The sequence below is a fragment of the Oncorhynchus masou genome, unplaced genomic scaffold, assembly GCF_036934945.1.
Source record: "Oncorhynchus masou masou isolate Uvic2021 unplaced genomic scaffold, UVic_Omas_1.1 unplaced_scaffold_2___fragment_4___debris, whole genome shotgun sequence".
Taxonomy (NCBI): Eukaryota; Metazoa; Chordata; class Actinopteri; order Salmoniformes; family Salmonidae; genus Oncorhynchus; species Oncorhynchus masou.
This window is the reverse complement of record NW_027016543.1, coordinates 400,716-424,438: the sequence shown is the minus strand read 5'-3', so window position 1 is coordinate 424,438 and position 23,723 is coordinate 400,716. Positions and strand designations below refer to the sequence as shown.

General features: G+C 42.9%; 1 protein-coding gene and 1 long non-coding RNA gene across 5 annotated transcripts in view; both read left to right on the top strand.

Moving 5' to 3' along the window:
- LOC135538694 (ankyrin-1-like) overlaps positions 1-19,096 on the top strand; it is a 41,857-nt gene extending 22,761 nt beyond the window's left edge. For 3 of the 4 annotated variants that reach the window (XM_064964596.1, XM_064964595.1, XM_064964594.1), the window contains 16 exons: positions 245-399; positions 608-819; positions 1,726-1,930; positions 2,198-2,294; positions 2,568-2,796; positions 2,988-3,116; positions 4,209-4,328; positions 4,998-5,082; positions 6,018-6,086; positions 6,192-6,323; positions 6,492-6,647; positions 9,844-10,471; positions 10,703-10,859; positions 11,238-11,324; positions 11,487-11,578; positions 11,988-19,096. In XM_064964596.1, the coding sequence (XP_064820668.1) occupies positions 245-399; positions 608-819; positions 1,726-1,930; positions 2,198-2,294; positions 2,568-2,796; positions 2,988-3,116; positions 4,209-4,328; positions 4,998-5,082; positions 6,018-6,086; positions 6,192-6,323; positions 6,492-6,647; positions 9,844-10,471; positions 10,703-10,859; positions 11,238-11,324; positions 11,487-11,555 (2,530 nt within the window). In that variant the 3' untranslated portion in view covers positions 11,556-11,578; positions 11,988-19,096. Of the gene's footprint in view, positions 1-244; positions 400-607; positions 820-1,725; positions 1,931-2,197; positions 2,295-2,567; positions 2,797-2,987; positions 3,117-4,208; positions 4,329-4,997; positions 5,083-6,017; positions 6,087-6,191; positions 6,324-6,491; positions 6,648-6,895; positions 6,968-9,843; positions 10,472-10,702; positions 10,860-11,237; positions 11,325-11,486; positions 11,579-11,987 lie in introns of all 4 variants that reach the window. The other variant, XM_064964597.1, reaches the window with a different exon arrangement.
- A 1,855-nt stretch (positions 19,097-20,951) lies between these two features.
- On the top strand, positions 20,952-23,308 carry LOC135538686 (uncharacterized). The gene is made up of 3 exons (XR_010455468.1): positions 20,952-22,536; positions 22,627-22,736; positions 22,834-23,308. It is a non-coding gene; the product is annotated as an uncharacterized LOC135538686 (long non-coding RNA).
- The last annotated feature ends 415 nt before the right edge of the window (positions 23,309-23,723 follow it).

Sequence of the window (23,723 nt, the reverse complement as noted above, 5' to 3'; positions counted from 1 at the left end):
AATAGGCAGAGTGTAGCCTACATTTTTGTCTGATTCTCTGTGGTAAAAAAGGTAGTAATGCATTTTATTTTGTGAAGTGGTTCCTTGCATCATACAATGATGTAAACATGGTGTTACAGACCAAGTGGCTTGAGCTTTTGGACAAGTACAAAAGCAGTCCTACAAGTGACTAAAAAAAGTTAATATCAGGCCCCTGAATAATATAATAATAGGATGTTAATGTAGAGTGGTAATGTCTCTATAGGCCAGTGATAGTGGAGATTCCGCACTTTGCTGCTCTGGGTCGAGGGGACCGGGAGCTGGTGGTTCTGCGCAGTGAGAACGGCTCTGTCTGGAAGGAGCATCGCAATCGCTATGGCGACGAGGTGCTGGAGACCATTTTGAATGGCATGGATGAAGGTCAGTGTAACAATGATAAATGTCATCCCCCTACAGCAGAGCCAGCTGCATCTTCATGCACTATCCTGTCTATCTAAGGACAGACTATTCACATGTACCACACATTTAAGTAGTCTACAGTATATAATTTGAACAACAATGTTATACACACAAAAACATACTTATACACAAACCTAATCCATATGCCTCTCTGCCACCCCTCCCTCAGACCTGGAGAGTCACGAGGAGTTGGAGAAGAAGAGAATCCGCCGAATCATCTCCACTGACTTCCCCCTCTACTTCGCTGTGGTGTCCCGCGTCCAGCAGGAGAGCGACCTGATTGGCCCAGAGGGAGGTCAGCTGACCAGTAACCTGGTCCCTGATGTCCAGGCCATCTTCCCTGAGACAGCGGTCACCAAGAGAGTTCGGCTGGGGCTGCAGGTGAGGAAGAGGATGAGGAAGATAAAGAGGAGGGGAGAGAGATGTTCAGCAGTTTCAGACACCGAACATCCCTCCTCTAGGTTCTGTCTTTCTAAAGAGGACTTTATGGAAATGCAGGTTTTCATGCAGGAGTGAATAATGCTTTCTGCACTGCTCTTACAAAGAGCTGTCCCAGGACTGTATTCAATCAAGTTTGATTGAATGGGACATCGTGGCAGGTAGCTGCTCTGTTTAGCTTACTCAATCAGTGCTGTCTGTCCTGCCAAACAAGCAAGGTTGGCACCACAGCATCAATGGAGCTGACTAATGCATCAAACTGACTATGGACTACACACATAGAAACTAGGACTCAGGAGTGCTGACTACCTCCAAATACTGAAGCTGGATTCGTTTTATTTCTCCATGACCACAGTTTGTTGTTTTTATTTCTAGCTGAATCTGTGTCCCATATCGCTTCATTTGTTGTACACTGCATTTGTCATACAGCATTTTTGCATGTATGAATGTGGTCTCTTTCTTTCTTTCTTTATCCAGCCTTTCTTCACACTTCAGTTCCCTGAGCTAAATCCTGCTATGCTGACAAAGATGATGAATTGATATTCAAATGTGCATGTTACTTGGTTTTATGTGTGAGTATGGTTGTGTGCACTTTTTGTCCATTGGTTAGATGTTCAGTATGTTCAGGTAGGACTATGTATTATGTTGTCTGAATATGTGTGAGTTTTTCTTAGTAATAGTTTGTTGACTGTGCTCTGGAGGGCGAGTAATGTGAGACAGAAAGTTCAAAAATAATTCTGTTATATTTATTCCTATTTTTGTCTCCAATTTTAATGCCTGTCCTTTCTCCTTTATCCCTTTCTCTTTTCTCTCACTCTTTCTCTTCCCTTCTTTCCTCTCCCTCTTCAGGCTCAGCCGATCCCAGACGAGCTGCTGACTCAACAGTTTGGTAACCAAGCGACCTTCAGTCCAGTGGTCACGGTAGAGCCACGACGACGCAAGTTCCACCGGCCAATCGGATTACGTATCCCACTGCCCCCTTCTTGGAGGGAGAGTCCACGTGACGCTGGGGAGGGGGACACCACCAGCCTGCGCCTACTCTGCAGTGTCATTGGTACGGTCCGGCGTGGAGTTTACTTTATACCCTTAACAACTGATTCATGGCCAATAGCGTTCATTGCCAACATACAGTAAGTGAGTGTTAGGACAGGGGTGAAGGCGAGAGAACTAGTGCTGACCAACAAAAAAGCATCACGAGCCAAGCCAGTCAGTTTTCTGAAAGCGGTATGGGGACAATAGCAGGTCTCTGAGGGGAAAGAGAGGGAATGAGTAAGTGGAGGTGTATAAAAAGAGAGAGATGAAACAGTCCTTTGTCTCCCAGGTGGAACAGCACCTGCCCAATGGGAGGATATAACTGGCACCACCAAGCTGATGTACGCCAACAACTGCGCCAACTTCACCACCAACGTCTCCGCAAGGTGTGTCCTAATTCACACTCACAACAGTCAGCCATGCACTCTCCTTTAGAGGTTATACAAAATGTATGAAGCAGAACACCCTTATACTATTTACCCAATGCATACAGACAGATGTAACCTCATCCTGTGCCAAACCATATATAGTTCCATCCACTGACGATATGGAACACCTGACTTTCCATTACCTTTACTCTTTAACACAACACACACTCTCTCTAACGACTATCCCTCACCCTTCTCTGTGCGTCATCTCTCCTCTCATCCTCTGCCCAGGTTCTGGCTGGCAGACTGCCCTCGCACGGCCGAGGCGGTGACCTTCGCCAACCTGCTGTACCGGGAGCTGATGGCAGTGCCCTACATGGCCAAGTTTGTGATATTCGCAAAAATGAACGAGGCGCGCGAGGGCCGCCTACGCTGCTACTGCATGACCGATGACAAAATGGACAAAACCCTGGAGCTGCATGAGAACTTCAGCGAGGTGGCACGGAGCAGGGATATAGAGGTCAGCAAGGGGCACGGAGCAGGGATATAGAGGTCAGCAAGGGGCAAGGGGCAGGGATCAGGGGAAAGGGTTTTAGTGTGTGTCAGTAGGTTCTACTACATTTAAATTCACATAACTCAGACATTTGTGTAAATAATCCATTGAAGGCAATGGAGGATTTTTCTCCCTTGACTCTCCGTCGCCCCCCTAAGGTGATGGAGGGCATGCCGCTGCACCTGGAGTGCTCTGGGAACCTGGTGCCTGTGAGGAAGGCCACTCAGCAGCCACGTAGCTTCAGCTTCCAAGCCTTCAGAGACAACAGACTGCCTGTCTCGGTCAAGGTCCGTCTCCTACTCATTCTCTATGTTTTCGCATAGGAATTGTGATCCAGTCAATTTAATTGAAATATCCTTCTGTCAGTCAGTCTGTTTTATTCCTTCCAGGACATGTCAGTCTGTCAAACTGTCTGTTTATGCATTTAACATGTTAGTCAGACAGGTTTTGTGTTGAATCAACAGTTGGTCGGTCGACAGTCTTTTGATCCAATCTACATGTCTGTGTGTACATCTGTCCCGTCCATCTATCTCTTTATCTTTTTATACGTTTATTACAATCATTGTGTACCTTTTCCCATCTCTATCACTCCATCTCTCCAACTGTTTCAAATCTATCTATCTCTCCTTGTTTAACTGTGTTGAGTTCCAACCAACACATTTCTATCACATACACCCTGTCCCTCTATCTGTGTGGCTGTCTGTGTTCCTCTCTATTTGTGTGTCTGTGGTATGTGTCTGCGTGTGCGGCCATGTGTTTGTCTACCAATAAATCTGTCTTTCTGTGTGGCTTTGAGTGTGACGTGCGCTTCCGTCTCAGTCATTCTCAGACGAGTGTGTTGTGATGTATTCTCCACTGTGGTGTACCTACCGACTCTACCTAGCTGTAACTGTGTGCCCGTCCTTTAGCTCTTTCACCTTCTTGCCTGCCTGCCAATCTTGTGGCCTGCCTGTCTGTATGTCTGTCTCACTGTCTCTCTTTCTCTCTCTCACGGTCTCTGTTACTGTCTGATCTGACAGACGCCCGGGTAAATGTGCAGGTAAATCTCTCTCTCTCGCCTGCCTATGGACTGCTTCCATCCCTTCCCCGCTGTGTTTCTGCTCGACAGACCCACTACACTGCAGGTTGTCTAATTCCCTCCTTGGCTCTGTTCTTCTTCCCCCTCTCTTTTTTCAATTCTTTTTCACCCTAACCTCTTGCCCATCCTCTTCTTTATCCTTCATATCTGCTCCTCTTACCTCTGTCATGCTCTCTTGTCTCTCCTCCTCGAATCTACCTCTTCTGGTTTTCCTGCTTCTCTCGCTCTGTCTCTCTCTCTCTCTCTCTCTCTCTCTCTCTCACTCTCACTCTCACTTTCTCTGTCTCTGTGTATCTATCAGGTTAGAGACAGCAATAAGGAGGCATCTGGGTTCCTTTCTTTCCTACGGACGTCTACCAAGTATGAGGACTCCCAGCATGTGCTGTGTAACCTCAACATCACCATGCCACCCTGTGTCAAGGTACACACAGTCTCTCATACACCCACTAAACGACTCACATGCAACCCCTTTTATCCCTTCTAAACCACACTCCACTACCAACATTACACACTCACAACCCCTCTCAACCTTGCCAATACAAAAATATATTATTTCTGTTCTACATTAGCAGATATCATTACAGTCATTAATTGAATTGACATTTTGAATGGGGTGTTTTTTTGCTTTATTGTTGCTGTTGATTGATTGGTTCTTTAATGTTTCTGTTGATTGATTGATTCTCAGTCATAACAAATTATGTTGCAATACCTCTCACGGAGCTCTGTCTGCACCTTCCTCAGCTGATGAATGATCAGTTGAGCTTTGAAGGCTTAAAAAAGACCTGAAATAAAGATCTGAAATACAGACTTTTAAAAGGTTTTAAAAGCAAAGATCAACCAAATATTTAGATGTCCTGCTATCATCCCAGTGCTATTTTAAGCATTTTTGTTATCTCAAAATCAGTTTTATTTCCACTAAGATAGTACAGTACAAAGTAATAGTCACAAAAGCAGCATAGATACAATAAACCACATTCAAACATATCATTATACAACTTTGGGAGAAGTTGCTTGTATTTCAGCGATAGAAGCCATATCTAGTCACTGATGTGTGTGTGCTTTGTGACTGTGTCCCTTGTGTGTGATCCAGGTTGTGGGGAGTGAGGAGCGCAGGCGAACTCTGACCCCACTGGCCCTGAGGGAGCGCTACAGCATGCTGAACGAGCCCGGTCTCGGTAAGTCATACCATGCCTGTCCAGAAGCCCTCTCCCCACTATACAGGAGGAGACAGGGCCTGAATGTTGCACCCCTTCTTCCCTGCTTCCCAGTCTACTTCTCTCTCTATTTCGTTCACGCATGAGCCTTGGATGCACTGCACTACTACGCCCCGTAATACACAGCAGTGTGATGATGGTGCTATATTGATTATGTACCAAAGATTAGCTAATACCTACATACAAACAGCTCCATTGAAAACTAGAACCCTTCCCGTGTTCTGGTAACATTAGTACTGAATGACCTGTTATGGTTTGCATGCCCCTGGGGCTGGTCGCTCCACTGCCAGTCCTGTTAGCATGGCGGATATTTAGCATTTATCTTAGCGCTGGGAATGGGTGGTTCCACACAGTGGAGCCAGACAGAGGAGCCCTCTGATTGGCCCATGGTAGATGAGCAGAGAAAGGAAGGAGTGCTCATTGGTTACATGGTGAAGCACAGCGCTGCTAACTTGCACCTTAGTTCCTCATGGTTATGTTACGCTAACAGAATGGACTGGTGTCTGAATGAATGCCTCCAATACTCTACCTACCGCTAACCTACCCTGCCTATAGTCTGCTAAAACACATGGATCGTATGGGCAAAAACACTATACTCTGTGGGTAATGTGTCAAGGTAAGTTTGCTATTATGTTTTTTAAAAGCAACTGATTTTAATGGGTTCGATCTTTTGGGTATTTTGGTGGTTAGTTTGGTCTCCTTTAATTAATGAGTAACATGGAAAATGGTGTAAAAATGTTAGTTGTTGTTCTATACTGTTTATACAGTTTACAGTGTTCAGTTGTAAAGTCGGGATTGAGTATTTCATTTGCAGTAGATGTTCTGAGTCAGGCACAGTTGTAAAGTATATTTAGCTCTGAGACTGTTCTGTTTCTGAAGTTGTCATTTTTTTATAGTGAATGCCATGGAGAGGACAGAGCTCAAGATCTCCCTCATATCTGAACAGCTGGGCTTGAGCTGGGCAGGTCAGTGCTCCTCTACACGGGTGATACTGTATACAGTCTACTATATGTGGTAAGATAAACTTACATACGTATTTGATTGACCTAATTATTTATTCTTCCTCGCAGAGTTGGCGCGGGAGCTGCATTTTGGTGTGGATGACATTAACAGAATCAGGGTGGAGAATCCTAACTCCCTCCTGGACCAGAGTTCAGCCCTACTCAACCTGTGGGCCGGCCGCGAGGGCAAGAGGGCCAAGAGTGAGTCTCTGTCCGTCTGTCTGTCTGTCTGTCTGTCTGTCTGTCTGTCTGTCTGTCTGTCTGTCTGTCTGTCTGTCTGTCTGTCTTACTACAGTCCCCCAGCACAACTCTCTTCATTCCTTTCCCAATTTTCTGCCCTCTCCTTTACTTCCTCTTTTGCTCTGTCAGTGGAGAGTGTGTATGGGGCTCTCAAAAACATTGACCGTTCAGACATTGTGAGTTCAGTGGAGAGCCAGCCACAGGCAGAGGCCGGGGCCTCAGAGGATGGGGCCTGCAGACTGGCCAACAGCGACTCCACCCTGCTCTCCCCCAGTGTTATCAATGGTAAGAGACACATGCACAGAGATGTGCACACACACACACACACACACACACACACACACACACACACATACACATACAGTTGCGCTCACACACACACACACACATTCCACCAATGTGATCAGTAGTATGAATAGACCATACTTGCCCCTAGTAATGTCAATGGTGAAAACAAGATCAATGAGAAGACCAATACTCTTCCCAAGTGTACGGGTAACACAGATTGAACCTTATCTCTGTTGCTCCACAAGAGATCACGGACACAGGTCGTCCACCTGTAGTCTACAAGCCACGAGTTATAAGGCACCCATTTTTCAGAAGGGGTAAGTGGGCTGCATGGTTGATTTCTTCTGGTGATTCTCAAAGGATTTTGAGTCACGTCTGAGGAAGGGTGCGATTTCCACCATAACCCAGTGATATGTGAGCATGTAATGTGAGCATTTCCTTATTGCATTTTGGTGACAGCCGTCATTCCAGTTTCACTGTTCTGACACCTCATGCTTTAGGCCTGAACATGATGGTTCTCACATGACATCATAGGATAAAACCTCAAATAAACACAACTTGAAAACATACTGTATATCATTTGAAATGACAGTTCTACACATTGAGTTAATTAGGAAAGACTAAAATATACATTTTACCTCTGTGTGTTTATGTTTTAGTCTAGTATATGGATGAGTCGGATATGCGTGTGTGTGTGGGGGGGGGTGAACAATAAGTGGCACTAGTACACAGTTTGCACACAGTTTGTGTGCTCTGGGCCTCCATACCTTGTTCCTTTGTTACTCCCCTCTGTCGCTCCTAAGTCTGTCCCTCGTTCTCTCTGTGTCTGTGACATGTCATATCTGCCGCCCTCCTCTTCCTCCTCCTCAAAGCTCTTCCTCTCCGACCTCTGACCTCATATTGACCTCTGGGCCTCTCCTCTCTCCTGTCATCTTATTGTTCAGTCAAGCGGGGACGCTGTCCTCCTCTCTCGATGTAGCTCTGTGTCTCTGCATGTGCATGCTGCCTAACTCACTGTACCTCTCTCTGTGGCTCGCATCAGGGAAAGGTGTGTTGCTATAAGTCTGGGAGGGTCAGTGTTGATGTGTTGTGGGGTGGAGGGGTATCAAAATAAAGGTTTGCTGTTTTGCAATAAGAACTGTGTATTTGCATGGCATGCTTTCTGCATGACTATATCCTTATGTGTATTTTACTTTTTCTTGTTTCTCTGCTTTTTTTCAAACTTGTTTTAAATGCTGTATTAACTGCCTAAATCTCAGTGGGGTTTCTGTGAATTCTATGGTGTTGGTTTAATGCTAGGCTGTAACCCAAAGTTGACCGAACAGCACTTAATGTTCTAAAACATAACGTAGCTGTGACATGACAGCTTTGTCATTAAGACAATGTTGTTGTAATGTTACAGATACATTGTTAGAATGTTATGTGCCAGCTAATGTGTGACCTGTGAACTGTGTGTGTGTTTTCATGTGTCTCTGTGTGTTGTTCATAGGTGGACAGTGCTGTGCATTGTATTTGTGTGTTTGTAGATTGACAATCGATGTGGAGTTGTTGTGCTTCACTAAGTGTTGTAATGTTATTTTTACACTTTTGTCTTTAAATTGGGAGGTACAGTAAGGACTAATCCAGATAAACCATCATCATTCAACATCCATTTAGTTCAGAACACCTCTACCCCTCTTCATCCTCACCTCTACTGTCTCTGTACTGCATCATCACTATAGCATCCCAAAAACACACATGCACGCTCACATACACTAACGCACTTTTACAGTTAAACTATTCTCCGTAGGCATCACCACAGAAATCAAGCCAGACTTAATTTATTAGTCCAGTGTCCATGAACACTTCAGTTCCTTCTCCACCTTAGTACCACATTACATCATACTCATTACCATCAGACTGTAGAATCTGAAACCTTTTAAGATGGACAGAACAGAGAAAGACAACCATGATGACAGGCAGGCAGGCAGGCAGGCAGGCAGGCAGACAGGCAGACAGGCAGACAGACAGACAGACAGACAGACAGACAGACAGACAGACAGACAGACAGACAGACAGACAGACAGACAGACAGACAGACAGGACAGGCAGGCAGACAGACAGACAGACAGACAGACAGACAGACAGACAGACAGACAGACAGGCAGACAGACAGACAGGCAGACAGACAGACAGACAGACAGACAGACAGACAGACAGACAGACAGACAGACAGACAGACAGACAGACAGACAGACAGACAGACGTATGTGTGCCTGTGTGTGTGTGCACTTATGCATATGTGTGTGTGAAGGTGAGTGCAAGTGCAAGTAACGTCATTTTCCCAGCAGCTTCCTGACCTTCTCACTTGTGATTAGGTTTGGAACGATAATGGAATTTGAATCTCAATGATTATAGTATCACAATAAAATGTTTTTATCACGATAATAGAAATTGGAGCCTATCAGGAAGGTGGATGTGTTTAAATCTAAATGTTGTTGCTAATAACTAATTGAGAACAATAAAAATTATATTGGAATAAACATGGACACAATTAAATTCAATATCACAGGTATCATTGAACATGCGTATCGTGATAATTTGGTAGTATTGATTATCGTGCCAACCCAACATACCCCAAACACCCCACTCACCTGCTCTCTCTTAATATCTTGGATGACAGTTTCAACTGCCATTCCACATTCTTACTTATTAAGAAAACCTACCACTTCACCCCTTTCCCACAGACAATGGACAGACAATAAATAAGACTCCATGTCTAAGCCTGTATTCCCTATATAACACCTGCTGCTCTCAGGGTGAAAATCCTGTCACATGTCCCAATACTGTAAAACTGCTTCCTTCCATGTAGCCTCCATTAGAACCACTGACATATCACTAGATCAGTGGTCTGCAAAATCACTGTTTTTCATGGAACGTGAGACATTTTTTTTCACTACTTCTGATTCCAAGAAGGTGCCAGTGAGTGTGTGTGTCTCCTTAGAACTGGAAGTAGTGAAAACAAATCTAGTCACTTTCTCTTACCCAGCATATTGTGACACAGGACTGAGCCCCACTGTTTCCTATAGGGCAGAGAAACAGACCCACTACTCCCCCATCCCTGTCTAATCCGCCTCTCCCCTCCCCTAACACCCCCATCCCTGTGCCTGCGTTGTGTTAGTCTCCCTCTCTCTTTATCTCGCCTCCCTCCCAGGTTACGGGCTGGTGCAGGAGGAGCTGCTCTCCCCGGCCTCCTTGCAGTACAGCCTGCCATCTCCACTGGGTGCTGAGCCCTACTGGCAGGAGGTCTCCAGCCTGGAGTGTGCCCCAATCGCCACCACCGAAGAAGACATCCTGATGGAAATGTCTGACGTGCAGGTGTGGCCCTCGGGGGTCAGCCCCTCCCTGGTCACAGTGGAGGACTCATCCCTGGATGGCAGCAGCCGGGCTGATGACTCAGAGGGGGCCACCCTAACCCTTCCCTTCAGCCTGGGGCGCCCCAGCAGTGGGGCAAGCTGGGCCAGTGGCTCCATCATGGGGCTGGAGGAGGAAGAGGAAGGGGAGGTAGAAGAGGTGCGGCAGGAGCCAGCAGACAGGGACAGGGTGAGGGCCAGTGGTGCGGTGCCAAAGGTCAACCTGAATGGCCAGCTGGGAGGTCAGAGGTCGGAGGGCAGGAGGGTGGAGGTAGCAGCATCAGTGGCGGGCAGCAGTGTGACTGGAGGAGGAGGAGTAGGGCAGAGTTCAGAGGAAGGGCTTTCTGTTGTTTCAGGACAGCAGGTCTATGCCCAGCTGTGTGAGATGTCAGGACTGAGCCGAACCATGGAGCACAACGGAGACAACAGGTGAGACTCAGTCAGGGGTTCAGACTGGTCTAGTCAGACAGTCCTGCTCTCTATGTGTGTACTGAATCCATACTCAATACTCAATTCCATGAATACATTATGGCATTATTTTTTTGTGTATTTTGTCTGTCTGTCTTGTTCTCTTTCCTACTCGCACCTCTGTCTCTGTCACTCTGACTCTGCTCCTCTGTCCACTCCGTCTCTCTGTCCCTGTCTCCCCCTCTCTCTCAGGGTGTTGGGAGGAAGTGCATTCCAGCCATACCTACCCGACAAGGACTCCCTGCATGGCTGGGCGGGGTTGCAGACACCCAGGCTGCCCCGGCAGAGTGTGGAGACGCTGATATTGTTACCAGGGTCACGCGAAGCCCAGGAGGCTATCTTAACGCCGGTGTGTGACATGGGGCATGCTGTGCAGGCAACTGTTTGGCACGCAGCCCTTTGACAAGGGGCTGGGCTACTTTCATCAGGAGGCGGGGCCTGGGAGCATGAGTGGAGGCGGGGCCAGGTCAGGTTGTCACGCCGACTGACCACCTGCTGCTTCCTGTGCCTGGAGGAGGGACTTCCTCTCCATGCCTGCGATAGATAGGACAATCTTTTAATTTGGTTTCAATCATCAAAATTCCAACCATCAATATTTTTATGATGTTATGCTACATCATGACCTGAAATAGGGTTAATAGGATAAAGTTGTGTTGCGTGGTTTGTAAACCTGTGTCCTAATGTCATTTGGTAATTTAATGTGTTATATCCTGATGTTTTGACACAGATTAATGTTGATAAAGAGGACTGTGCTGTTGAGTTTCTGGCTGAGGAGCAGTTTGTGGACGAACATGGAAAAGTCATCGCTAGAAATGTTGGTTTGTCTTCTTCTGCACACTCACACACTCACAAATAGACACATACAAACATACATACAGAAACACACATGCTTGCAAATACACATCACATAGATCAGTGTTAACTCCTCTGTGTATTTTTTCCGACCCTGCTCCCCCACCTCCCTGCTGTACTGTAGGTGGGGGTGGATGTGAGGAAGGGTGCTCAGTCAGTGAAGCGCACCAGTCTGCGGAGAGTAAATCACTGAAACACACATACCCAGTCCTCAAGGTACGGAACACATAAGCTCTCATGTATATATTCCAGTGCTTGGATAGATGCTTTTAGAAGTGTCTATCAGACCCAGGTCAACCAGAGAGGGTTGAAGTTAAACTGGCTAATGTAAATGACAACCCCTTCACACTACTCTTTTGAAATAATGCTACAAAGTGAAAGATGAAAGATTCTTTGTCGGACAGCTCTCATTAGAGCATGTATGTGTACATAATATTCCACCACTTCTGAATGAGAATACATCACTTGTTATCTTCAGGTGTTATTCATTTTTTATTTCATCAGTTACTTGTTACTTCATCATCTTTTCTGGATACCTCTGTCCATCTCTTTAAATGTGACGAGATTGTAGTAGTTAAAAACAATTCCCTTTTTACTGAATTCTGTTTTTTTTCCTGTCCCCTAGGACACGACATCCACTGCCAAACTATCCTCCACAAACACAAAGTCAGGTAACAGAGGGAAATGAGGAAAAGATTGAGAGGAGAAGAAGAGGGAATGAAGACTGATAGAAAGACTAAGATCTGCAAACAACAAATACAAACACAAAATCATCTGCAGAACGACCCTGGAGTTCCACAGCAAGAGGAAAAGAGACAGAGATCTACTTGTAGTTTTGTAACAGTTTTTTTTAAGAAAAAGATACTAAACTAGAGTAGAGCATGATTTTTTTTTCTATGAAAAACATGACAAAATCCACCCCCCAAAAAAATGCAACTAAAAAGTGCTTCCTGTCAACTGTAACCGCATGATTGACTGATGGTGCATGACCTTTGAACTGTCATTATCTACAAACTGAAGGGGTACAAGGTACACGGCCGACCCAGGACTGGGTCAGGGGTGAGTTTAAGGATACCTTTTCCCCCAAAAGGGAGTGGTTTGTGTAAGTAAGCAAGTTGAGTCTGGTAACACTACAGTCAAAAAAGTGAAGTATTTTTTCCCCACAACTGATTCGTACGATACAGCGAAGCCAATGCTGAGCCTACCAATGCTTCATTTACTTGGACCCTATTTCCCTGTTATTCTATGTGATATATTCTCTATGCTTTGTGGATGTGTGTCTGTGTGTGTACCTTTACTGCTCGTGTTCTCTCGCTTCAGGCACTGAGAATTGTCCTGGTTGGTCGGTGCTCCTGTGATGTCACGGCGTGCTCAGTGTGGGAATGAGAAAACCACTGTTCTCCCCTGCTCGTGAGCGTCTGTCTGCTTGTGCCGTCTTTCCTTTGTGAATGCGCTTCTTGTGTTTCTTTAGTGTTGTCAACCCCAGTTCCATGTTGTCTAACTTTGATAGGGAATCACTTTCTCCCCCTGTTTTACTCAGACAAAGTTTTTCTTCTTCAGATATGGTTAGTTGATTGATAGCATTGTGTGGCAGCCAGTGGACTCTACGATTCTTACCCAACACATCCCTGATTTACAGTAGCATGATGTGCCCTTCCCCTCATACCACCCTCGCCTCTGATACGTTGACACCACACTCCTCTCCATCAACTCCTGTAGCTCCAACTTATGTCCCTAGCCTATCAGCTTCAACCTTTGCTCTCTCTCTCTCTCTTTTTCTCTCATCCTCTCTGTTTGCTTTGGCTGTAGCACCTCATGGCTTTGTTCTTTTATGGTTCACATTAGATTGCGCTTTCGGTTTTAGGGGGTGAAGAAGATAGGGGCAGAATGAACAGTGTGGATAATCATATTTATGGGAACGAGATGGAGGTATATGTGGAAGTTTGGATTAGATTCTAGAGACTGGCGTAGCTAATCAAGTAAGGACATACTGACAGTTAGCACTGTGACCGCCCAACTTAACACTGACCCCTGAGCCCATGTACCTTGTACTGTGAACTTTCACACACCTCATACATGCATACATACAAACACACACATAACCATTATACACACTCGCACATATCACTAATACACACATGCACATACAGTAATTGATCTATTGTGCCCTAGTGATTATGAGAAGCCAGGTCAGGCTCAGATGATGTACTTTGGTATCTGCCACAGCAATAATATCCGACAAGGAGAACACAGAGGGATATATACAGTTGAAGTATGAAGTTAACATACACTTAAGTTGGAATCATTAACTTGTTTTTCAACCACTCCACACATTTCTTGTAGATTATTTCACTTATAATTCACTGTATCACAATTCCAGTGGGACAGAAATGTACATACACTAAGTTGACTGTGCCTTTAAACAGCTTCGAAAATTCCAGAAGATTTAGAAGCTTCTGATAGGCTAATTAACGTCATTTGAGTCAATTGGAGGTGTACCTGTAGATGTATTTCAAGGCCTACCTTCAAACTCAATGCCTCTTTGCTTGACATCATGGGAAAATTGAAAGAAATCAGCCAAAACCTCAGAAAACAAATTGTCGACCTCCACAAGTCTGGTTCATCCTTGGGAGCAATTTCCAAACATCTGAATTTAACATGTCCATTTGTACAAACAATAGTACGCAAGTAGAAACACCATGGAATCACGCAGCCGTCATACCGCTCAGGAAGTAGACGCGTTCTGTCTGCTAGAGATGAACGTACTTTGGCGCAAAAAGTGCAAATCAATCCCAGAACAACAGCAAAGGACCTTGTGAATATGCTGGAGGAAACAGGTACAAAAGTATCTATATCCACAGTAAAACGAGTCCTATATCAACATAACCTGAAAAGCTGCTCAGCAAGGAAGACGCTTCTGCTCCAAAACAGACTATGGTTTGCAACAGCACATGGGGACAAAGATCGTACTTTTTGGAGAAATGTCCTCTGGTCTGATGAAACAAACATAGAACAGACCATTGTTATGTTTGGAGGAAAAAGGGGGAGGCTTGTAGCCTAAGAACACCATCCCAACCGTGAAGCAAGGGGGTGGCAGCATCATGTTGTGGGGGTGCTTTTTGCTGCAGGAGGGACTGGTGCACTTCACAAAATAGATGGCTTCATGAGGAAGGATAAGTATGTGGATACATTGAAGCAACATCTCAAGACATCAGTCAGGAAGTTAAAGCTTGGCCGCAAATGGGTCTTCCAAATGGACAATGACCCCAAGCACACTTCCAAAGTTGTGGCAAAATGGCTTAACCTCTCTAGGGTATGTGCATCCCACCTGGCCAACACCCGGTGAGATTGCAGAGTGCCAAATTCAAATACAGAAATACTCATTATAAAAATTCAGAAAATAAAACATATTTTACATAGGTTTAAAGATTAACTTCTTGTGAATCCAACCACAGTGTCAGATTTTTAAAATGCTTTTCAGCGAAAGCATACCTTACAATTATTTGAGAACATAGCCCAGCAGACAAATCATTACAAACAGTAACCAGCCAAGTAGAAGAGTTACACGAGTCAGAAATAGAGATAAAATTAATCCCTTACCTTTGATGACCTTCATATGGTTGCACTCAGAAGACATTCATTTACTCAATAAATGTTCCTTTTGTTCGATAAAGTCTCTTTATATCCAAAAACCTCAGTTTTGTTCGCACGTTTTCTTCAGTAATTCACAGGCTCAAATGCAGTCAAAACAGGTAGACAAAAAAATCCAAATTGAATCCGTAAAGTTCATAGAAACATGTCAAACGATGTTTATATTCAATCCTCTGGTTGCTTGTTTTTAGCCGAAATAATCGATAATATTTCAACCGGACAATAACGTTGTCAATATAAAAGGTAAACAAGAAAGGCACTCTCTCTGGTACGCGCATGAAAAAGCTCTGTGACACGGCAGGGTCCACTCATTCAGACTGTTCTTACTCCCTCATTTTTCAGAATACAAGCCTGAAACCATTTCTAAAGACTGTTGACATCTAGAGGAAGGCATAGGAACTGCAAGTCCTAAGTCAATGGATACTGTAATGGCATTGAATAGAAAACTAGAAAACCAACAAACAAAAAACTACTTCCTGAATGGATTTTTCTCAGGTTTTTGCCTGCCAAATCAGTTCTGTTATACTCACAGACACTATTTTGACAGTTTTGGAAACTCTAGAGTGTTTTCTATCCACATCTATATGCATATCATATCTTCTGGGCCCGAGTAGCAGGCAGTTTAATTTGGGCATGCTTTTCATCCAAAATTCAGAATGCTGCCCCTTACCCTAGAGAAGTTAAGGACACCAAAGTCAAGGTATTGAAGTGGCCATCACAAAGCCCTGACCGCAATCTTATAGAAAATATGTGGGCAGAACTAAAAAAGCATGTGTGAGCAAGGAGGCCGACACACCTGACTCAGTTACACCAGCTCTGTCAGGAGGAATGGGCCAAAATTCACCCAACTTATTGTGGGAAGCTAGTGGAAGGCTACCCGAAACATTTGACCCAAGTAAAAAAATGTAAAGGCAATGCTACCAAATACTAATTGAGTGTATGTAAACTTCTGACCCACTGGGAATATGATGAAAGAAATTAAACCTGAAATAAATCCTTCTCTCTACTAATATTCTGACATTTCACATTCTTAAAATAAAGTGGTGATCCTAACTGACCTAAGACAGGGTATTTTGATAGGATTAAATGTCAGGAATTGTGAAAAACTGAGTTTAATTGTATTTGTCTAAGGTGTATGTAAACTTCCGACTTCAACTGTATATACAGTATACTGTGTGTGTGTGTGTGTGTGTGTGTGTGTGTGTGTGTGCATATATATATATGTGTGTGTGTGTGTGTGTGTGTGTGTGTGTGTGTGTGTGTGTGTGTGTGTGTGTGTGTGTGTGTGTGTGTGTGTGTGTGTGTGTGTGTGTGTGTGTGTGTGTGTGCCAGTCATTTTGAACACGCCTACTCATTCAAGGGCTTTTCTTTATTTGTACTAGTTTTTACATTGTAGAATAATAGTGAAGACATCAAAACTATGAAATAAAATAACACATATAGAATCATGTAGTAACCAAAGTGTTCAACAAATAAAAATATATTTTTGATTTTACATTCTTCAAAGTAGCCACCCTTTGCCTTGATGAAAGCTTTGCACACTCTTGACATTCTCTCAACCTGCTTCACCTGGAATGCTTTTCCAACAGTCTTGAAGGAGTTCCCACATATGCTGAGCACTTGTTGGCTGGTTTTCCTTCACACTGCGGTCCAACTCAACCCAAACCATCTCAATTGGGTTGAGTTCAGCTGATTGTGGAGGCCAGGTAATCTGATGCAGCACTACATCCCTCTCCTTCTTGGTCAAATAACCCTTACACAGCCTGGAGGTGTGCTGGGTCCTTGTTCTGTAAAAAAAAAAAAATTATAGTCCCACTAACGGTAACCAGATGGGATGGCATATTGCTGCAGAATGCTGGTTAAGTGTGCTTCGAATTCTAAATCAATCTCAGACAGTGTCGCCAGCAAAGCACCATCACACCTCCTCCTCCATGCTTCATGGTGGGAACTACACACGCGGAGATCATCCATTAACCTACTCTGCTTCTAACAAAAACATGACGGTTGGAACCAAAAATCTCAAATTTAGACTAATCAGACCAAAGGACAGATTTCCATCGGTCTAATGTCCATTGCTCGTGTTTCTTGGCCCAAGCAAGTATCTTCTTCTTATTCGTTCCCTTTTAGTAGTGGTTTCTTTGCAGCATTTCGACCATAAAGGCCTGATTCACGCAGTCTCCTCTGAACAGTAGATGTTGAGATGTGTCTGTTACTTGAATTCTGTGAAGCATTTATTTGGGCTGCAATTTCTGAGGCTGGTAACTCTAATGAACATGTCCTCTGCAGCAGAGGTAACTCTGGATCTTCCTTTCCTCTGGCGGTCCTCTTGAGAGCCAGATTCATCATAGCGCTTGATGGTTTTTGCGACTGCACTTGAAGTTCTTGAGATTTTCCGTATTGACTGACCTTCATGTCTTAAAGTAACAATGGACTGTCGTTTCTCTTTGCTTATTTGACCTGTTCTTGCCATAATATGGACTTGGTCTTTTACCAAATAGGGCTATCTTCTGTATACCACCCCTATCTTGTCACAACACAACGGATTGGCTCAAATGCATTAAGAAGGAAAGACATTTCACAAATTAACTTTTAACAAGGTGCACTTGTTAATTGAAATGCATTCCAGGTGACTACCTCATGAAACTGGTTCAGAGAATGCCATGGGTGTGCAAAGCTGTCATCAAGTCAAAGGGTGGCTACTTTTATTTTTTGGTTACTACATAATTCCAAAGTGTTATTTCATAGTTTATTCCAAAGTGTTATTTCATAGTCTATTATTCTACAATAAAGAGAAATAAAAAAATAAAGATAAACCATTGAATGAGTCGGTGTGTCCAAACCTTTGACTGGTACTGTATATACAGTATGCGTATGGTGGTTGGGTGGGTGTTCTGTATATGCACATTATGGTAGCATTAACAGCATTTCTCTCTATTGCATGTATACAAAAGGTACAAGACTGTATGCAAATGGTTTTCCCCTCACAAATGTGATCCTTTCAATGTATTCACCAATGTCATTCAACAACGGCGTCTCCTTAGTTGCATTGATGTTGATGTATTAGTGTGGTGGCACTCCCACCTGGTGTCGTAAAGAGGTATCACAGACTACATAACGGTTGTATGGGGGAAAAGGGGAATACTTTAGGAAATGGGAAAGGAAAAGGAAAGGGGGATACCAAGTCAGTTGTACAACTGAATGCATTCAATTGAAATGTGTCTTCCGCATTTAACCCAACCCCTCTGAATCAGAAAATGGTTTGGTCCAGCACTTAACGTAGCAGATATTATCCAGGATATGCTAACTTCATCTATTGCATCTTGGGAATGAATTTCTCGTGGTAGCACTCATTTACTGAGACAAATATAATATGTATCATAACCACTGTAGCTGGAGTAAAAAAATACACTGAATTTGGTATTTCTATTTATTATGGATCCCCATTAGCTGCTGCCAAGGTAGCAGCTACTCTTCCTGGAGTCCAGCAAAATGAAGGCAGTTATATACAATTAATATTATTACATTACATTTCACAACATATTTCTCAACAAGTGTGTGCCCTCAGGCCACTACTGTACTACCACATATCTTCAACACAAAATCAATGTGTACATGTGTGTATAGTGCATATGTTATGTGTGTGTGTCTCTTCACAGTCCCTGCGGTTCCAGTTTTCATTTTTTTAAATCAGATTTTACTGCATGCACGAGTTACTTGTAGAATAGAGTTCCATGTAGGACTGACACTATGTAGTACTGTTCACCTCCCATAGTCTGTTCTGCCTCTGGTGGCATGTCCCTCTTTGTGGCACCTGACCACACGACTGGACAGTAGTCCAGGTGCGACAAAACTGTAGCCTGTAGGACCTGCCTTGTTGATAGCGACATTTGTGTAAGTGTCGTACATGTTGAATGCCCTTATGCCCTTCTCTATATGCATGCTGAAAATCTGTTGTTACTGTGAAATAGCATTGTATCTGGTCGAACACTATTTTTTTCAAAAGTTTACAAAGGTCGGTAATAGGCTGATTGGTCAGCTATTTGAGCCATTAAAGGGTGCTTTGCTATTCTTGGGTAGCGGAATGACTTTTTTTTCACTTTTTTGTTTGCTTAGATTGAAGAGATGGAAAATTGGAGTAGCAATGTCGTCCACTATCATCCTCAGTAATTCTCCATCCAATTTTGTCAGACCCAGGTAGCTTGTCATTGTTGATAGACAAAAATAATGTTTTCACCTCTTCCACATTCACTTTATGGAATTCAAAATTACAATGCTTGTTCAGTTATGCATGGATGTGTAGGTTCAGAATTAGTTTTTGGCATGTCAGGCTTAAGTTTGCTAATCTTGCCAATGAAAAAATCATTAAAGTAGTTGGCGATATCAGTGGCTTTTGTGATGCATGAGCCATCTGATTCAATGAATGATGTTGTCGAGTTCGCAGTTTTGCCCAAAATTTCATTTAAGGTGCTCCAAGGCATTTTACTATCATTATTTATATAATTGATCTTTGCTTCATAGTACAATTCTTTTTTTTGTCACATGAATGACTGAGTGAATAGATTAGTAACACATCACAGACCTGCCAATCAGTGCACATTGAAACCTCATCTGTTATGCCACATATATCACATATAACTTATCGTTCACTCTTATTCAACTCAGGTTTCAGTTCTAGCAGGATCCCAGCTGTCCCTCTGTGTGTGTGTGTGTGTGTGTGTGTGTGTGTGTGTGTGTGTGTGTGTGTGTGTGTGTGTGTGTGTGTGTGTGTGTGTGTGTGTGTGTGTGTGTGTGTGTGTGTGTGTGTGTGTGTGTGTGTGTGTGTGTGTGTGTGAGAGAGAGAGAGAGATGTAATGGGTTACAGGTGAGCCTCCACTCTCCAGGTCATTTTTCTGTTTAAACAGCAGTGGAGATGATTGACTTGATGATTGCTGCTTTGGGTCTGAATAGGCTGATGATGAATACAAGTGAAACTCTCAATCAGCAATGGATAAGTTAATCAATGTATCAATCAGATTTTCCACAACAAGACACTGAGAACAGATATGGATGACATATAGAGACCACAGTCTGAAATTTATTTAAAATTGATGTTCAGCATGTTTGATGAGTCTCAGATTAAGGGTAACTGTGTGTTGGCTTAGAGGTTTTTGATTTTTTAAATAATTTCCAATATCAAACTGAGCCGGTCCACAACACTTTGCACTGTGAGAACTGTAGACTCCACCTGTGTGTGTGTGCTGGCTGTGTTCAAGAGGTTGATGGGAGGGTTAACTGTTAACTGTTGCAAAGAATAGAGATCACCTATACTCCTTAGAATGGATACATGACAATATTAACGCAATATCATATTACTCTCTACTAAGGAATGCAACTGCACACATGCACAGAAAATGTTTTTATGAAAATATATTACAAAATATATTGAATTAGAATGCTATGCACCCTTATAGAGTTGTTATAGATGTTCTTTAAGCATATTAACTAGACTATAGGCAAACGCCCACATCATGGGGACTGTTTAGGCTTTGTGGGTATTTCAACTTGTTTACTTTTATTTTTTATTGTCATGGAGAGAGGGGGAAAAACATGAATATGTATACAAACCTTTGTTTCAATCAGATTCATTCTGACACGAAGATATGTATGGATCAGGGTTCCCCAACTTGTGGCCTGCAAGTGATTTTATTTGCCCCCCCCCCCCCCACACACACAGTTTTCTGAGCCCAAACACGTTGATTTTTTTTGTTGGACATAAACGTGTAAAAACACCAGCAATTCAGCTCCAAGTGATTTTAATTTTGCAAATATGTTCCAAAGTATTCCCACACATAATAGAGATACAGTACCAGTCAAACGTTTGGACACCTACTCATTCAAGGGTTTTTCTTTATTTGTACTATTTTCTACATTGTATAATAATAGTACAAATAAAGAAAAACCCTGGAATGAGTAGTTGTGTCCAAACGTTTGACTGGTACTGTATCTGTGACCATATAGAAATATAAGCAAGGTTTGAAATTATTATGTTTTAATCAAATGTTATATCTGTTTGGGCTTCTTGCGGTCAATTTGCGGTCTACAAATAATTTTTTTATATGTTCTGGCTCCTTGACCATCCGCTCAAGAAGAAATTGGTCCGCAGCTGTATCCTAGTTGATGATCCCTGGTGTAGATGATCTACCATGTACACCAACTCCAACCATTTACAGAAATGAATAAAGAAAGATGTGAACACAACTGATGTGTTGTCTTACACACTTTGATGTGTTTGAGAATCAAATGTAAATTGTTGTACATTTGGAAATGTAACTCTATGGGCATGTGTACAGTATAAAGCAGTGGTGCTGTTTAAGATGAGGGAGGACAATTTCTGTTCTTCATGAGCATGGCCGTATTTCATTTACAGCATATTGGATGACTGTCATTCATTTTCTATTCACCCAGTTCAATGTAACAGTGTAATATAATGTAATAGGTTTAGGCTACTGCATGATACTCTAATTTTCCTTATACCCATCATGAGGTTGCCACAACGATTGTGGACTACAGGAAAAAAACACGCCCCCATTCACATCAACGGGGCTGTAGTGGAGCAGGTCGAGAGTTTCAATTTCCGTGGTGTCCACCACCAACAAACTATCATGGTCCAAACACACCAAGAAAGTCATGAAGAGGGCACGACAAAGCCTTTTCCCCCTCAGGGGACTGAACAGATTTGGCATGGGTCCCCAGATCCTCAAAAAGTTCTACAGCTGCACTATCGAGAGCATCCTGACCGGTTGCATCACTGCCTGGTATGGCAACTGCTCGGCATCAGACCATAAGGCGCTACAGAGGGTAGTGCGTACAGCCTAGTCCATCACTGGGGCCAAGCTTCCTGCCATCCAGGACCTACAGTATATACTATGTGGTGTCAGAGGAAGGCCCAAAAAATGTTCAAAGACTCTAGTCACCCAAGTCCTAGACTGTTCTCTCTGCTACCGCACGGCAATCGGTACCGGAGCATAAAGCGTCATTATTGTAATTTTATTGTTTTTTTAATTTTTTATATATTTTTTACTTGATTTAATATTTTCTTAACTCTTTTTTCACAAAACTGCAGTTTTAGTTAAGGGCTTGTAAGTAAGCATTTAACGGTAAGGTGTTGTATTCGGCGCATGTGACAAATACAATTTGATTTAATCTGAGGTATGTGAAACTCAATCATAATAATAGTAAATACACTAATGTTATTATAAGAATAATCATTATTATATTAATAGGCCTAATTTAACATTATGTTCGGATCTTCTTCATCACCTCATGAGTAGGCATAGACCAATGATAATGTAGGCCTATAATCTGTGTCAACATGTACCCTTCAGACATTTTCTTCAAAAAATGTAATGCAATGTTATGTATGCTTAATTAGCACCTTGTTTATCAGTAACACATTCACAGGTACACTGCTGCCATGACGTGAAACACAGAACCCTGTTTGTGATCTCTCTCACTGTTGATCGACCTCCACCAAACCCACTCAGGTACACAAATTATCTACGACCGGAAGTTCCTCCTGGAGTGTCAAACCTCCCCTCTGACATGCACCCCTTCCTGTCTTCCCGATATTCCAGGGGTAACCAAACCCCTCTCAAACAACACTACGACTGACACAGCCCGCCCCAAACAGACCCCCCAACAACATCAATCCCCAGCGGACAACAGCGCATGTAAGAGTCTACAGGTAGGTGTGAGTGTGTGTGTGCTCAAAGATGTATGAGATCTTGTGTCATTTGTGATGAGTCTTTTCATCATGTTTTTGCTTCCATCTTGTTTTGCAGGGGAGGATGCTCAATTTGAAATGGACATTTAGCCATTTGATGGATCTGCTGGATCTGCAGCCTTGAGGATGACAATGAAAGAGGGACTCATGTTTAAACTCATGTCTTTTTGGAAACAGCACAGCATACTGAAATGAATGAAGACTGCATTTTTGAAGTGCTGCATTATTATGTGCAGTCATAATTCTAATCGCTCAGGAAGAGAAAAGATGTACATACAATCTCTCTATTGATTTAATATTATTTACTAATTGTTAGTTATTATCCTGTCTTAAAGATAAAGCATTTGAATGATATGTTTGAGTCTTCTCCAGTAGCATTTTGTAAGCATACCATTCTCAGGCTTGTTCTTTGTCTGGTTCTTTGTTAAGTTGTATTCGTGTAATACGTTGTTGATTGTAAAACTAGGGCTACATTTTGCAGAATTATTTTTCTCCAGAGGAACTAATAAAAGACAAACATACTTTTTACTATCCTTTTGTGTTACTATTAAATAAGATAAGAGTATGCAACTTTCAAAAATATCCCATATTGTTAAAAAATACAAGCCCTGTGAAAACCATAGATGCAGACTGAAATAAATTGAGGATTTATTAAACAAAAGGATCATGTGACATTTTACAGATATTTAGTCCTTTATGAAATAATACTTCTCGCATGAATATGTACTCTTTTTTTAAAACCATATGATTACCAAGTCTCACAGTGGAATTAAAGCGCTCTAGGGGTCAGCATTGACAATGACAATTGTCCTTGTATCTGCTATTGTCTCAATCATGAGTCCTTATACATAATACATGTATGCAGTCAGGAGATCTCAGTTTAAAATCCTTTCGAGTGATTCACTTGATCCTTTTCAGTGCTTGTGTTCAGAGTCTGCTTCAGTGTCC